General features: G+C 42.9%; 4 protein-coding genes across 12 annotated transcripts in view; 1 reads left to right on the top strand and 3 right to left on the bottom strand.

The window, feature by feature from the left end:
• Positions 1 to 11,929, top strand: part of mapk8b (mitogen-activated protein kinase 8b) — a 66,895-nt gene that overhangs the window by 18,398 nt on the left and 36,568 nt on the right. The window lies entirely within an intron of this gene.
• On the bottom strand, positions 182 to 3,136 carry rbp3 (retinol binding protein 3). Its single transcript, XM_089016046.1, has 4 exons — positions 1,858 to 3,136; positions 1,594 to 1,784; positions 1,318 to 1,460; positions 182 to 827 (listed from the first exon to the last, which is right to left on the bottom strand). Exons 1-4 carry the CDS (start codon positions 3,040 to 3,042, stop codon positions 502 to 504), a joined length of 1,845 nt encoding a protein of 614 aa, XP_088872172.1. The 5' UTR covers positions 3,043 to 3,136; the 3' UTR covers positions 182 to 501.
• On the bottom strand, positions 4,408 to 6,591 carry gdf2 (growth differentiation factor 2). The gene is made up of 2 exons (XM_089015511.1): positions 5,995 to 6,591; positions 4,408 to 5,595 (listed from the first exon to the last, which is right to left on the bottom strand). Exons 1-2 carry the CDS (start codon positions 6,350 to 6,352, stop codon positions 4,715 to 4,717), a joined length of 1,239 nt encoding a protein of 412 aa, XP_088871637.1. The 5' UTR covers positions 6,353 to 6,591; the 3' UTR covers positions 4,408 to 4,714.
• gdf10b (growth differentiation factor 10b) lies at positions 7,809 to 11,406 on the bottom strand. Its single transcript, XM_089016155.1, has 3 exons — positions 10,965 to 11,406; positions 9,189 to 10,048; positions 7,809 to 8,239 (listed from the first exon to the last, which is right to left on the bottom strand). Exons 1-3 carry the CDS (start codon positions 11,224 to 11,226, stop codon positions 8,048 to 8,050), a joined length of 1,314 nt encoding a protein of 437 aa, XP_088872281.1. The 5' UTR covers positions 11,227 to 11,406; the 3' UTR covers positions 7,809 to 8,047.

Here is an 11,929-nt window from a genome sequence, read left to right as displayed (position 1 = left end):
TTGCCATTTTCCATCCTGATGAATCAATTTTGCCTGCAAAGTTTAGAAGCGGAGTCAATTTTACTCTGAGGCAAAGCCCAACCGGATTCAGCAGTGAAAAATGCGACAATGTCTTAACATGACCCCTTCAAAATAATATGTAATATATATATGTAGTAGTTCAAAAGACAACCAGCACACATTTGATTCATATTTTTTTTATTTGGTCTCGCAACATGGACAGTTTTCATCTCATCATGTTAACATTAGAATGGATAAAATATCACACTGGGTGTTTTCAACACCCAAAGATGAAAGATGATTATTTTCGAAAGAATTTAAAATATCCAATAAGAAATACAAGCAATCACACTTAGTGCCAGTTTTTGACTTACTGTCATCCGCAAAACATGGTTTTCAAACATTTCTCTATGTCATAAAGAGACTAGGTGAAAATACACGATCTCCTCTTTATCTGAACAAGTCAAAATCCAACAATTTGGTCAAAGCAGAAGTGAACCCTCACTTCTGACCCCCCAAGTGCTTATTCAAAATGCCCTTTGCCGTTTCGAGGGCCGCCGCCGCCGAGACAGGTATGTGAGGTGCAATGCCACTATTCTCCCAGGCCGGCGCCAAGGTATCGTCAGAGTGCACCGTGGGGATACTAAGGTAGACGTCACTATCACCAACTTGGAAGGTCTTGGGTGGGTGGGATCCACCAAAAGTGGGCTCTCCCACTATCATAGCACGGCCGAGCCTCTTCATGATGAAGGTGAATTCTTCTGCCGCCCCGGCTGTTGCGCCACTGGTCAGGATGATCAGAGTCTTCTTGGACCCGTACCTTGTACCTGAAATGAAACAAGAAGGGTTTTTAGAAGCAAACTTGTACATATTCAGGCCTTTATTTAATTTTGATATTGCTGGTTCCAATTCCAAAGTCATTGTTACTTTTCTACCTTCTGAGAGTAAATTTTAGAGTCTGGATAGCAGTACTGGTGTCTATCCGAGCTGTCTTTGGGTCAAAGGCAGAGTACTGTAGTTTTTCATCTCTACAAAAAGGAGTTGCTTCAGTGATTCTACCTTTATATTCCATTAAATGTGTTATACAAAAGCACAAATAGTTTTTCCACCATTAGTTTTCAATGTAATATTGGTGGTGGAAAATTGAGGAGATAAGGCACTCGCAATGGATCATTGGCTGGGATAGTTTAACCACAGGAGGATGCGATGTCGGGGATCTCAATAAAAACCTTACACATGAAGTCAAGAATCCAGGTTAGCAGTACCGTCTCACGGAGTAGCATGAAAAGACGACGGCCCGATGCCATATCCAATTACCCGTGAGTTCAGGCAGTGTCTGGAGTTTTGTAGTGGTGCCAGACTGTCTGTCTGTCAGCGTGTCCAGTACAATCTCCTGGTCGGCGTCAAAGAAGTAAGAGCAAAAGCCGGCGATTGCTGTCGTAGGCCCACCGAGGTTGTTCCTGCAAATGCAGTTAGGGGTCAAAATTAAGTTAGATTCAGGTGAATTATACTTTGAGCAGGTTGGCTGTGTGAACCACTACGCTACACTAATATTGTGAAGAAATATTAGGGGGTTGGCCAAAAACTTCCTACCTGAGGTCGATGATCATTGCGTTGGTATTGACAACTTTGCTCCAAACGTGCTCCACAATAATCTGGGCAATGGTCTTAACCTCCTCGAAGTCTCCGAACATGTCAAAACGCAGGTAGCCGATGTTATTCTCGAAAACGTCCGTGTGGAAGGAGACTTTGATGAGATCAATGAACATCTCCGGAGTATAATTCTGAGGAGGCAGGAAAACAATACTTTCAAAGAAACGACAACAACAAAAATCAGTCAGTGCTTTGGGGTCTTACAATGGGGGGCACGACTGGGGTCTTGCTGGTAGTCTTTAAGTTTTTGTCCCCAGATAGGGTCTTCAAGTCTGCAGATAGTTTCTCTTCAAGGCCGTTCTTCGAGACAACCCCACTGTAATCGCCATTTTCAAGAAGCCCTTTCAGCTTTGCTGCAACATCAGCTCCAGTCTTCTCAAAGGCGTAGTTGTCAGCAATCAACGTCGCCGATGTCTCGATGATAGCCGGTACCTGGACGCGAACTTGAACGATCTTGATGGCTGTAGCGAGGGCGTCCTCCGCATTGACTTTAACGTCGGGGGTGACACCTGTTTGCTCCCAGGTTGAACCAGTGACGGGGTTGATGGACTTTGCGGTGGGCAAAGTAACATAGAAGTCAGTATCGCCTACTTTGAATTGATCCACTTTGACCGAACCGCCGGCGGTCTTCTCTCCGACAATGGTGGCTCTCTTTTGGTTCTGGAGGCAGTATGCCACATCTTCTGCAACACCTTTGGTGTTCTTACTCGTGAGGATGATGAGAGGTTTACTTGCATCGTATCGCTCGCCCAACAGCGTTGCAATCGACATCACCTTGGTTGTGGTGTTTGACGGACGGTCATACACACTGTCGATGTGAATGACAGATTCGGCCGCGGTGAAATATGAAACGATATAGGAGAGTCCCGTGATGTCCCCGCTGATAGTATGGCGCAAATCAAAGATGAGAGCTGAAGTAGGTAGGACTTTGTTCCAAACTAGGTCTACCAGCATCTGACCGATCTTATCAGCAGCCGCTTCCCCAAGGATGTGATCGATCCTCATGTATCCGATGTTGCCCTCCAAGATGTCCAGCTTAATGGCATTCTGGAGCATGGCCACCAGCTGTTCAGGAGGCAGGGCGGGCATTTGCGGCGCGACCGCAGGGACGAAGCCTGGCTCATAGGAGATCTTCAAACGTGGGTCACTGATTGTGGTTTGTAGTCCGGCGCTGAGAACTCGAGACAAAGACTCACCATCTGGGATATTGAGGATCTCTGTATTACTGCTGGCTGCGGCGATGGCCTCCTTCAAGCCCGCCAGCTTCTCTGGCGAGCAGTAATTGTTCAAGACGATATTTACCATGTCGACAATGAGGCTTGGAGGAAACGCGGCATGGACATTGCCTAAAATGACAAGATAGAGCACCATAAATAGAGCCTTTGCCATTTTTTGTTGTCTACTTAATTCGCCGCCACACTGCAGATGAGTGCGGCTGGTGAACGGCAAAGAGGTGCTTTGTCAAATGCCTCTGTTATGGCTGCACAATTTCTGTTTAACACACTCATAAGAGGATTGAGCTCACAATAAACCTTTAATCGTATTACACCTTTTGGAAGGCAATAACACGCTTGCCAAGTGGGCGTAGAAACTTTTTAAAATAGGCTGATACGATGCCAAATTTGCAGCACCCTAAACATTTTTGCAATGGGTTTTCATGCTAAACAACAAACAAACAAACAAACAAACAAACAAACTTGTTCTAATCTTTATGATTATTATTTTTTGCATGACCAATTCATTACCTATTTACCGACTCAGGCTTCTTCTTGATGTTTTTTTTTTGTAGTTTGTCGCTCTCTGTTGGTCAAACAGAATATATACAACAGACCAAACCATCTTGCATATGCATTTGTTTCAGTGACGAATGTAAAAACACTTATCTTGCTATTGCATGGTAGACCCTATTATGGAAGATAACACTCGAAAAAATATGCTAAAATAATCCCAAAAAAAGAAAACAAGCAAGAGTCTTATTTGACCCCATTTATGCATCAATTGATTAATTATTGATTTTTACCAAGACGTTATTCTGCCCAAATTTGACAATGACAATAGCCTGTTTAGTAAATGGCCATAAATTCCCCCCAAGCGCGCACTTTTAAGCACTCAAATATGCTCAAAAGCCTGGTCACACTTACATATTACCGCATTATGAAAGCTCACGGCAGCCGTGCACTTTGGTACAGTTAAGTGGTTGCGTCTGGGTCATTTCACAGCCGAGTGTTTGTGGATTCGTGCCATAGCTGCTTTTCATCACCATTGCCTTCCCGACAGAAACAAAATTGAATTTGCTCCCTTTCAAACTCCTTAATTTAGTTTACAGAACTATAGAACCTGGTCTGGCTAAGCTGAGTACCTCCGGGAAAGTATTCCCACATATTTTCTATCGGCAAGGGGACTTTTGGAATTTGGGATAATCTTTTTAGTGTATTAACGTCTCAGTAGGTACAGAATGGCGGCCGTTTCAGCCGCTAATCTGTTGAGATTTTGTTTTTTTTTTGCATACTGAAAGATTTAACTAATTTACAGTAATAAACAAGAGTTGATTCATGGTATGTTTTCGATTTGGCCTCGGTGGCGCAGACCAAGGAGTAGAACGCATTATGTTTTTCATCTTTGTGTAGTTTCAACCAGTCTAAGCCTGCAACAGCACAGACTACCATATTTGATGTTTTATTGAATGCACAGCAAGCCAAAAATCAATGAACACAAAAGACTAAAACCATGTTTAAAGTGATTATTTTTGCGCTGGTCTTTATTCACATATTATGTCACCTTATAATCATGAAATGTCAAATATCCTACGTCATTTCAGAGGATTTCCATATCGTAAAAGAAATCCATGTACCGGTACTATACAGGACTATGTACAGTAACTATTAATCCTATAAGTGGCAATGTCCGTTGACTATTGGACACATTCTTCCCGTAGTAGGAAGCTATATATTGAAATTACAAATGTACAGATTTACATGTATTCCTAAAATAGCGGGACACCATAAATACGGCTGTAATAATCACAATAACGGATGTACTGTAAAATCGGCCTTCTTTCTGACTACCTGCATCCACACTCTGCCACCTTCATCTCCTCATACAAATATCTAATGGTGACGAATCCGTTCTCCTTATACATGACGGTGATAGGGTCCAGTTTGATGGGGACGCAGCACGCCATGTTGGCTTTTGTGGGGTTGCGAATGTTCATCAGCGTCTGGATGAGAGCGTGCTTAGATGGGCTGGAATCGTCTGTCAGAGGATGATAGCACAAGCCCCGACATTCAAATGCGTCATATTCCGGAGGTGCCACAATCCAGCTGTCCCAGCCGATGTCCCTGAAGTTGACCCTGAGAGATGTTCGCCTGCAGTATTCCCGCTCCGCCTTTCTCTTCTTACGGGGATGCTGAGCTCCGGGAATCTGATTGGCGATTTGATTCTCGGCGTTCCAGTTGGCCTCGGAGTTGAAGATGGTTTCTTCTTCATGGAGCATCATCTCTCTGAGTTCTTTCTTGGCCTCCCGCCTCCTGCTGCCAAGGTCATCGGAGAAGACAATCAAAGCTGCTGAGGTGTTATCTCCCACCGAAAGGCTCAAGTTCAAACCACCGCTATCGTTGTCATAGCCGTTCCCTTCCACCACCACATCAAATCCAGTTATTCCATTACCGTTCTGCACGGCCGGGGTGACATCCAACGTCACCCACATGTTCTGAGACCCTTTCAAGTCTTTGCAAGCCAGAAGCTGTGGATTGGATTTCCAACCATCCGTTTTGTGGACATTGACGGAGGCCGCGAATCTGTGGGAGTTCACCTTTGACCTGGCATCCGGGAGGAAGAAGAGTTGTAATTCGGCTGTGATAACCTTTTCATGGCTGGGGATGCTGATGTTGAACAGCAGCCTGTGTTTTGACTTTGGACCGTTTGTCACGGAATGTGCGATTTCTGGAAGAGAGATCCGAATCAGAATCAGAATACCTTTATTCGTCCCACAATGGGGAAATTTGCAGTCCACAGCAGCAATTTAAAAGGGATACGGATAGATCAGAAGAGTCAATGACACCATTTTTAAAAAAGCATGGAAAGCCAAATTGGACTTTAAATTGTGATAGCTGACTCTTATTTGACAGAAGATGATGACTGAGGTGTCCAGGTTAAATGTTACAACAATGGTTTAAATTGGTCCCTCAGAAAAACTGGACATTGAACAATGGACTAGTCGTACACCTCTTTCAATTTCTCGGATTTTTTTATCTATGTTTTCATTATTTATTGAAGCTCCGGACACTCATTTTCTTGACATGTGTTGTTATTGCTGCCATTTTGACTTTTACTCGCTCTTACCTTGGACTGTAAAGCTACGAATAACATCGGACTGAGGGATCACCGTGCTATCTGAAGCGTACTTATTGTAGAGCTCCATCATGAACTGCGGCGGGTAAATATTCCCATGCCCCCGAGGTACATCGGAAAGGTTGAGTTTCCTCAGGAAATTTTCTTTAATGGTTCTGAGTAGGCTCGCCATTCTGGAATCCACGTCCTCCTCCTCAATAAAATCCTCCTGCGTGGAATGCTCAGAGTAAAATGCCCCTAGGTCATCATCGCCGCGGATGTCGTTGCCCAGCGGCTTGCAGGTGCAAGTGCCCGTAGAAAGCACCAGACTCAAACACACCTGGAACAAGAACCTCTTGGACTTGTGCATTTTCCAACAAACAAATAACCTGCTAGCTTTTGTGACGGCAACGTTGGACAAAGGAGATTCTCAGTGAAAGGACCATGGCAGTGATGTCCACTCCCATGCTCCCAAGAGTAAATACAGGGGTGACTAGTGTTGACCAAAATAGTAGCACGACCGTGCTTATCACCGCCATTGATGGCTTCTTTTTGGCTTGGACGCTAATGAAGACAATGTAAACACTTGACGACGATAATGAGGGTGGTCGTGGAACAGGCGAGGTTGCTTGCGCCCAGGGTGAAAGAGTCAAGGCCAGCGGAAACAATAACAAAGAAAAAGTCTATTCAAAGATACACACCGCTGTTCTTTCGCACCCTAGTTGCCATTTGCAATACTTGGAAATAATACATGTAAGGCAATGGCAAATTGCAAAATAGCCTTTTTGAACACAAAAAAAATGCTAACGCTAAGGAACTATGTTGAAGTGAATCGAGGAGCTTCAACAAGGGTGTGACTTTCCCGCTATTTTGTTGCATCTTGTGACCAAAGACCTATGTTGTAATGCATTGATGAGATTCATTCAGCCAAATGTATTCTGTTTCTTTTCGCTGACCGACTCCCACTCAGTTATTGGAATTGAACTGTTATGCACATTGTCACATGCTGATATTTAAGACATATTTTAACAAACAACAATTATATGAACAGTCCAGGTTGGACACTAGTATTGATTGATGTTATAAAATTTCAAACTTATTTGTTGCTCTCATCACAAAAAAAAAGGTGTGTCATAAAGATGGGGGACGGGACAGCACATTCTGTTGTTGAAGGGGGTGGTTTGCATTCAAAACATAAGGCAATGTGTTCCCGGACATTGGCCCATCTCCCGGCCAGCCTATCTCAAAATATCCATCTTTCAAGCCAGCTTTTTTTGTCAAATCCCTTCCAGTGTGGCCCATTCATGCTTTTTTTCAAAGTTCCCACTGAAGTCTTGACAGTGAAGGAAGTAATTTGATTTATTCTTGGCTGAAAATACTGAAAACAAGACAGTGTAGTCATCCATTTATTCCTGGCAGATAAATGCAAACAATCCAAAATAAAATGGATTACAATTTACCCTTACTGCCACTTGAAGTGTATAACTATTCATATAAAAATGGAAATGGAATCAGCGGTTACATTAACACTTCATAGTATTTACTATACATATCACAAACTGTACACAAACGTTGTATTTGATACACTGAGAGCCAGCCATTGCTGCAATGTTCCCATAATTGAACAGCAAGGGGCAGCAAAACACAGGATTTCAAACTCAAAGGCAAACTCCTCTAGTTACTTTCTATACAGAAATGATATTTTTTTTAAAAAAACAGTCATTATTTACAACAAAAACACTGCTAATTCTCATGCATATGCGAACATACTCTGGCGGCTTAATAGGATATTTTAAAGTGACATTATACACTATTTGGAGGAAGGATTAATGCGTTCACTTGCAATAATATGCATTTATTTTAGTCTTAGACGTCATACTTTGACCAAAAACATATCCAGGGATCACTGAAAAGAGCCATTCAAAGTTGATGGGCAAAATATATTGTATTTAGAAAAATAAAATACAAATCAAGGAAAAGCTTGAGTTTATTTTCAACCAGTGCCAATGAAGTTCCGAATATATATGAGCACTGTTTGCACTTCCCAAAAGGACTCCGTTGGCTCCTACCGGCAAGTGCAGGTATCCACGGACATTCCCGGATAAACCTTAAGCACCATATTCCGATCCGGGTCCAGGAAAAGCACAGTTAGTGGGCTCATTTTTTCCGGCACGCAGCACGGTTCCGGAACATCGGGCACGATTCCCACTGCTCGGACGATGCTCTGGATAGTGGCATGATTAGATGGGCGTATCACCTTTAGGAAGACAGCATTTGGGTTAGTAGTGTTGGGACATTAAATATCAGATTTTTTTGTAGGCTACACATCCACATCACATTCCATTTTCAATTGTGCTTTTCAAAAGTCAGAAGCTGCAAACTGTACCATTAGGCCCATCATGCTGTCATTTGCATAGATGGTATTTTGGATTTGTGATGATTGGACTGATTCTGGTGAATAAAGGAATGACCTTTTGTACAGCGTCAACAAACACCAAAAAATGTGTGATAATACTAACTTTTTAGTCCCAAAAAAAGCCAATAACAAAAGTTTTTTAAAAACACTCAGTACAGGTAGATGTACTGTAAAAAAACTAAAACTAATACCAAAACTAATGTGAATAACTAATACAACCCTCCAAAAGAATATAAAATAAAAGCAAACAAAACTGCTCTAAAAACTATTAAAGCAGAATTTTATAAAATGTAAATACAAAATCATAATTAACTAATTCACTGCCATTTGCGAATGTATCCAGGGATTGAAAATATGACATAGAGCACCATTCCTGAAATTGTTCGGGTGCTGATAAAGCGCTGGCCATGCCCTCTGGCAATGTTTTTTTTTCCACAAGGTGGCAGCATTTCTCTTTTTTCCATGTTAGCGCTTTGTTGCAGCTTCAGCTGTTGTTAAAGCACTATATAAACCAATATGTATGTATTGCATTGTATTTTGGACAGCCGTCCTCATTTCAAGCTCAAATAACTCCAGACCCATATAATTTAGGCTAATATAATTATAATATAATATTTATATATAATATGTAATATAATACCCATATAATTATAATTTTAGCACTTTTTTTCTGATGAAAGAAGAGTGTCTAAGGTTTCTTACGCTGCATTGAAAGTTTACGTAGTCCTAAAATTCAATATTCTGTAGGTCCTGGAATTCAAGGGACAATGACAAAAACCCTTGCACTCACCTTCGGGATGGGAAATCCACAAGAACCGGCACAGTAGTAGGCATCGAATGACTTTGGGGCTAAAACCCATTCACTCCATCCTATGTCAGCAAAGTCCACCTTGAGGTAGCGCCTCGCGCAAAGTCTAGGCTCGCTCCATTGCCTCCTACGGGCCTTCTTCATCGTCCTCTCATCAAAGCTCAGCACTTCCATGCCCTCCTGGTTCTGCTTCCTTCCTGGTTTGCTTTTGGATTTAGCAGGAAAATAAGTACTTTGCCACAATTCGTGGTTCTTAAGCGCATTGAACCGGACTTCTGGAATATCATTGGTGTGTATTTGCTGCTGGAGCTCTCTCCGGATCCTTGAGGATGAAGTGGAGGCATCCTCCCCATTGAGGAAGGATCCGTATCTCTGCAGGGTCAGGGCCACGCTGTTGGGCTCGTCTATGGCTTGATCATCAGCGTAGAGAATTATAAACGGCATGTTGTCGTCAAGATGGCGCTCCTGGTTGTTAAGATTTCTGTTCAGCTGATTTTCCCTTGTCATCAAATCGGTCTCCACCAGGATGATTAGGTCTTCTCTCGCTTTCTTGGTCACAGTTGTAACATCCATTGATTGCCACGGCCCTTTCTGAAAGGTGCTTAATGTGAAATTTCCCAGTAGCGTTGTGGAGGCCGAGTTTGCCGACACGCCGTGGAAGACTATCTGCAAGGCAGGCGGATGTTGATGATGGGTGATGGCGGACGGCCGGCGGGGTCTCCGGAAACGCCACGGCCGCTGGTGTCGCCGCTTGTAGAAGTGAAAGGAGGCAGAGAGGATGGCCTCCGAGTCTTGGATGGACGAGAGGTTGAACTGGAACATTTCTTTTCCATGCAACATTCCTAGGGAGTGTAGAACATAAAAAGAATAAATAACATGGACAATACATGCACTGTCTCCATCATTCATCATCCCCTGACCTCAACCCTATTGTGAAACTATCACACACCCATAATTGCAAGGAACTTTTCATGAATGTGCACGGTCCGTGGAAAATATAAAGCAGGGTAAAGCGTCTGTATCCCGCATGACGAAAACCTCTTCTTAGATCACCGCTCGCTTTACTTTTCAAGTGAGTGCTTCAACCACAGTCCAAAACCCAAACATTGGATACGGTGCGATGGCATATGGAAACGCTTATGGGCTTTGTCTGAGTGTGATAATAGCCTCTTGTGTAACACCTTGGATTTTTACAGCTACTGGAAAAGTCAATAACGACAAAAAGAGAGAGATAAGAGGTTATTTTACTTCAAATGTGATTTAAAAAAAAGCCTATTAAATCATTCACTGCCGGACAATGTGAAAAAATATGTTCACTCCAGTGCCATGGTGTTTGTCATCGCCTACTCTCAATGAATGATACATTTTTAATATAGGTTTCATGCACTGCAGTTCTACACCCTCGATAACCTCATTTGGTTGCAGTTATATCTCATAGTGTCCTAAAATCCATTAAATCATTAAAAAAATACAATAATCCAGTTAGCTATTTATTGTTATCATGAGTGTCATGGGTGAGGTGCATTTTACCCCAGTTGACTTTGGGTGACAGGCCAGCCAATTTCAGGTCACATAATAGATAAGCGACATCAAAAGTGCAAAATACTTGATTGACAATAGCAATGTCTTGTGTCCAAATATTTGCAGACAGTGCAGAGAGTAAAATGTACCGTGAAAGAGTGAAATCTCGTCGTTACAGTTCAACTTTCGTTTCAGTCATTGAAACCAAGCGCGCTCGCGCGTGCGTGTGGGACTCACTCGGGACAGCCGTGAAGCTCCTCACGGTGTTTCCCAGTTTATGACTGCGTGGATCTTTACTGTAGCTCTCGTAGACTTGAAACATGCTGCCGGTCACCGTATCCTGGCCGTAGATCTTATGCGTAATGACGCGCCGCTCCGACGCGATTTTACGCACATCCCCAGGTAGGGTTTTGGTCCAAGCCAGCTCCAGAATCAGCAATAAACATAACGCATAGATGAAACTCTTTACCATGATTGAGTTTGTGGTCCAATATTCCATCGAGATTTAAGATGAGGCACTTGTAAGGAGTGTAATTCCCTTGCGCGCGCTAATTGAGCGTTTGCCAGATACTCCACATCGGAGCGTCCGAGGCGTGCATCTGTTCTCGTAGTGGGCTGCACGCAATTCTGCTGTGGGATGACAGAAGGTGACAGCCCAACTGGTTTACTCCTCTCGCGGTGTGTGCAAGTAGTGATGTGGGCTTGAAAGGGTGCCCACGCATAAATAGAACATCACGCCCACGTATGCAGCTGGCCTTCTCACCAGGGTGGGATGGTTCCTTCGTGACGGTTTGTGGTCATTGGGCATTGAAAAAAAAAGAGGAGGGTGGCAAGTAGGAAATTGCAAAGCTCCAAAATTAGAATTCCTTCAGAAATGTAGTACTGTATATAATAAATAAACTGAGAATATATTATAGATGTGCTCTTTTTTATGTTGTTGAGGGGAAACATTGGTTGTTCTTATGACCTTTACTTTATAAAGGAGTTCGTTGTAAGGTAAATGGAAACCGAATTACGTGAAACCAGGCCTTTAAAATGTTATAGTATGTGGCAAAAATGAGGTTTGACTGTATTGTGTTCAACCAGCAAAATTTCTTCAGTAAAGTATGACATGACCCCCCCCCCCCCCCCCCCACTATTACTCAAAAACAGACATTGAACACAGTGTAGTTCACATGGACTCTACTTAACTCATTCACTGC

This window comes from Hippocampus bargibanti, linkage group LG15, assembly GCF_051943395.1.
Source record: "Hippocampus bargibanti isolate YZ-2025 linkage group LG15, ASM5194339v1, whole genome shotgun sequence".
NCBI classification, from domain to species: Eukaryota; Metazoa; Chordata; class Actinopteri; order Syngnathiformes; family Syngnathidae; genus Hippocampus; species Hippocampus bargibanti.
This window is presented reverse-complemented; position numbering and strand designations above follow the sequence as displayed.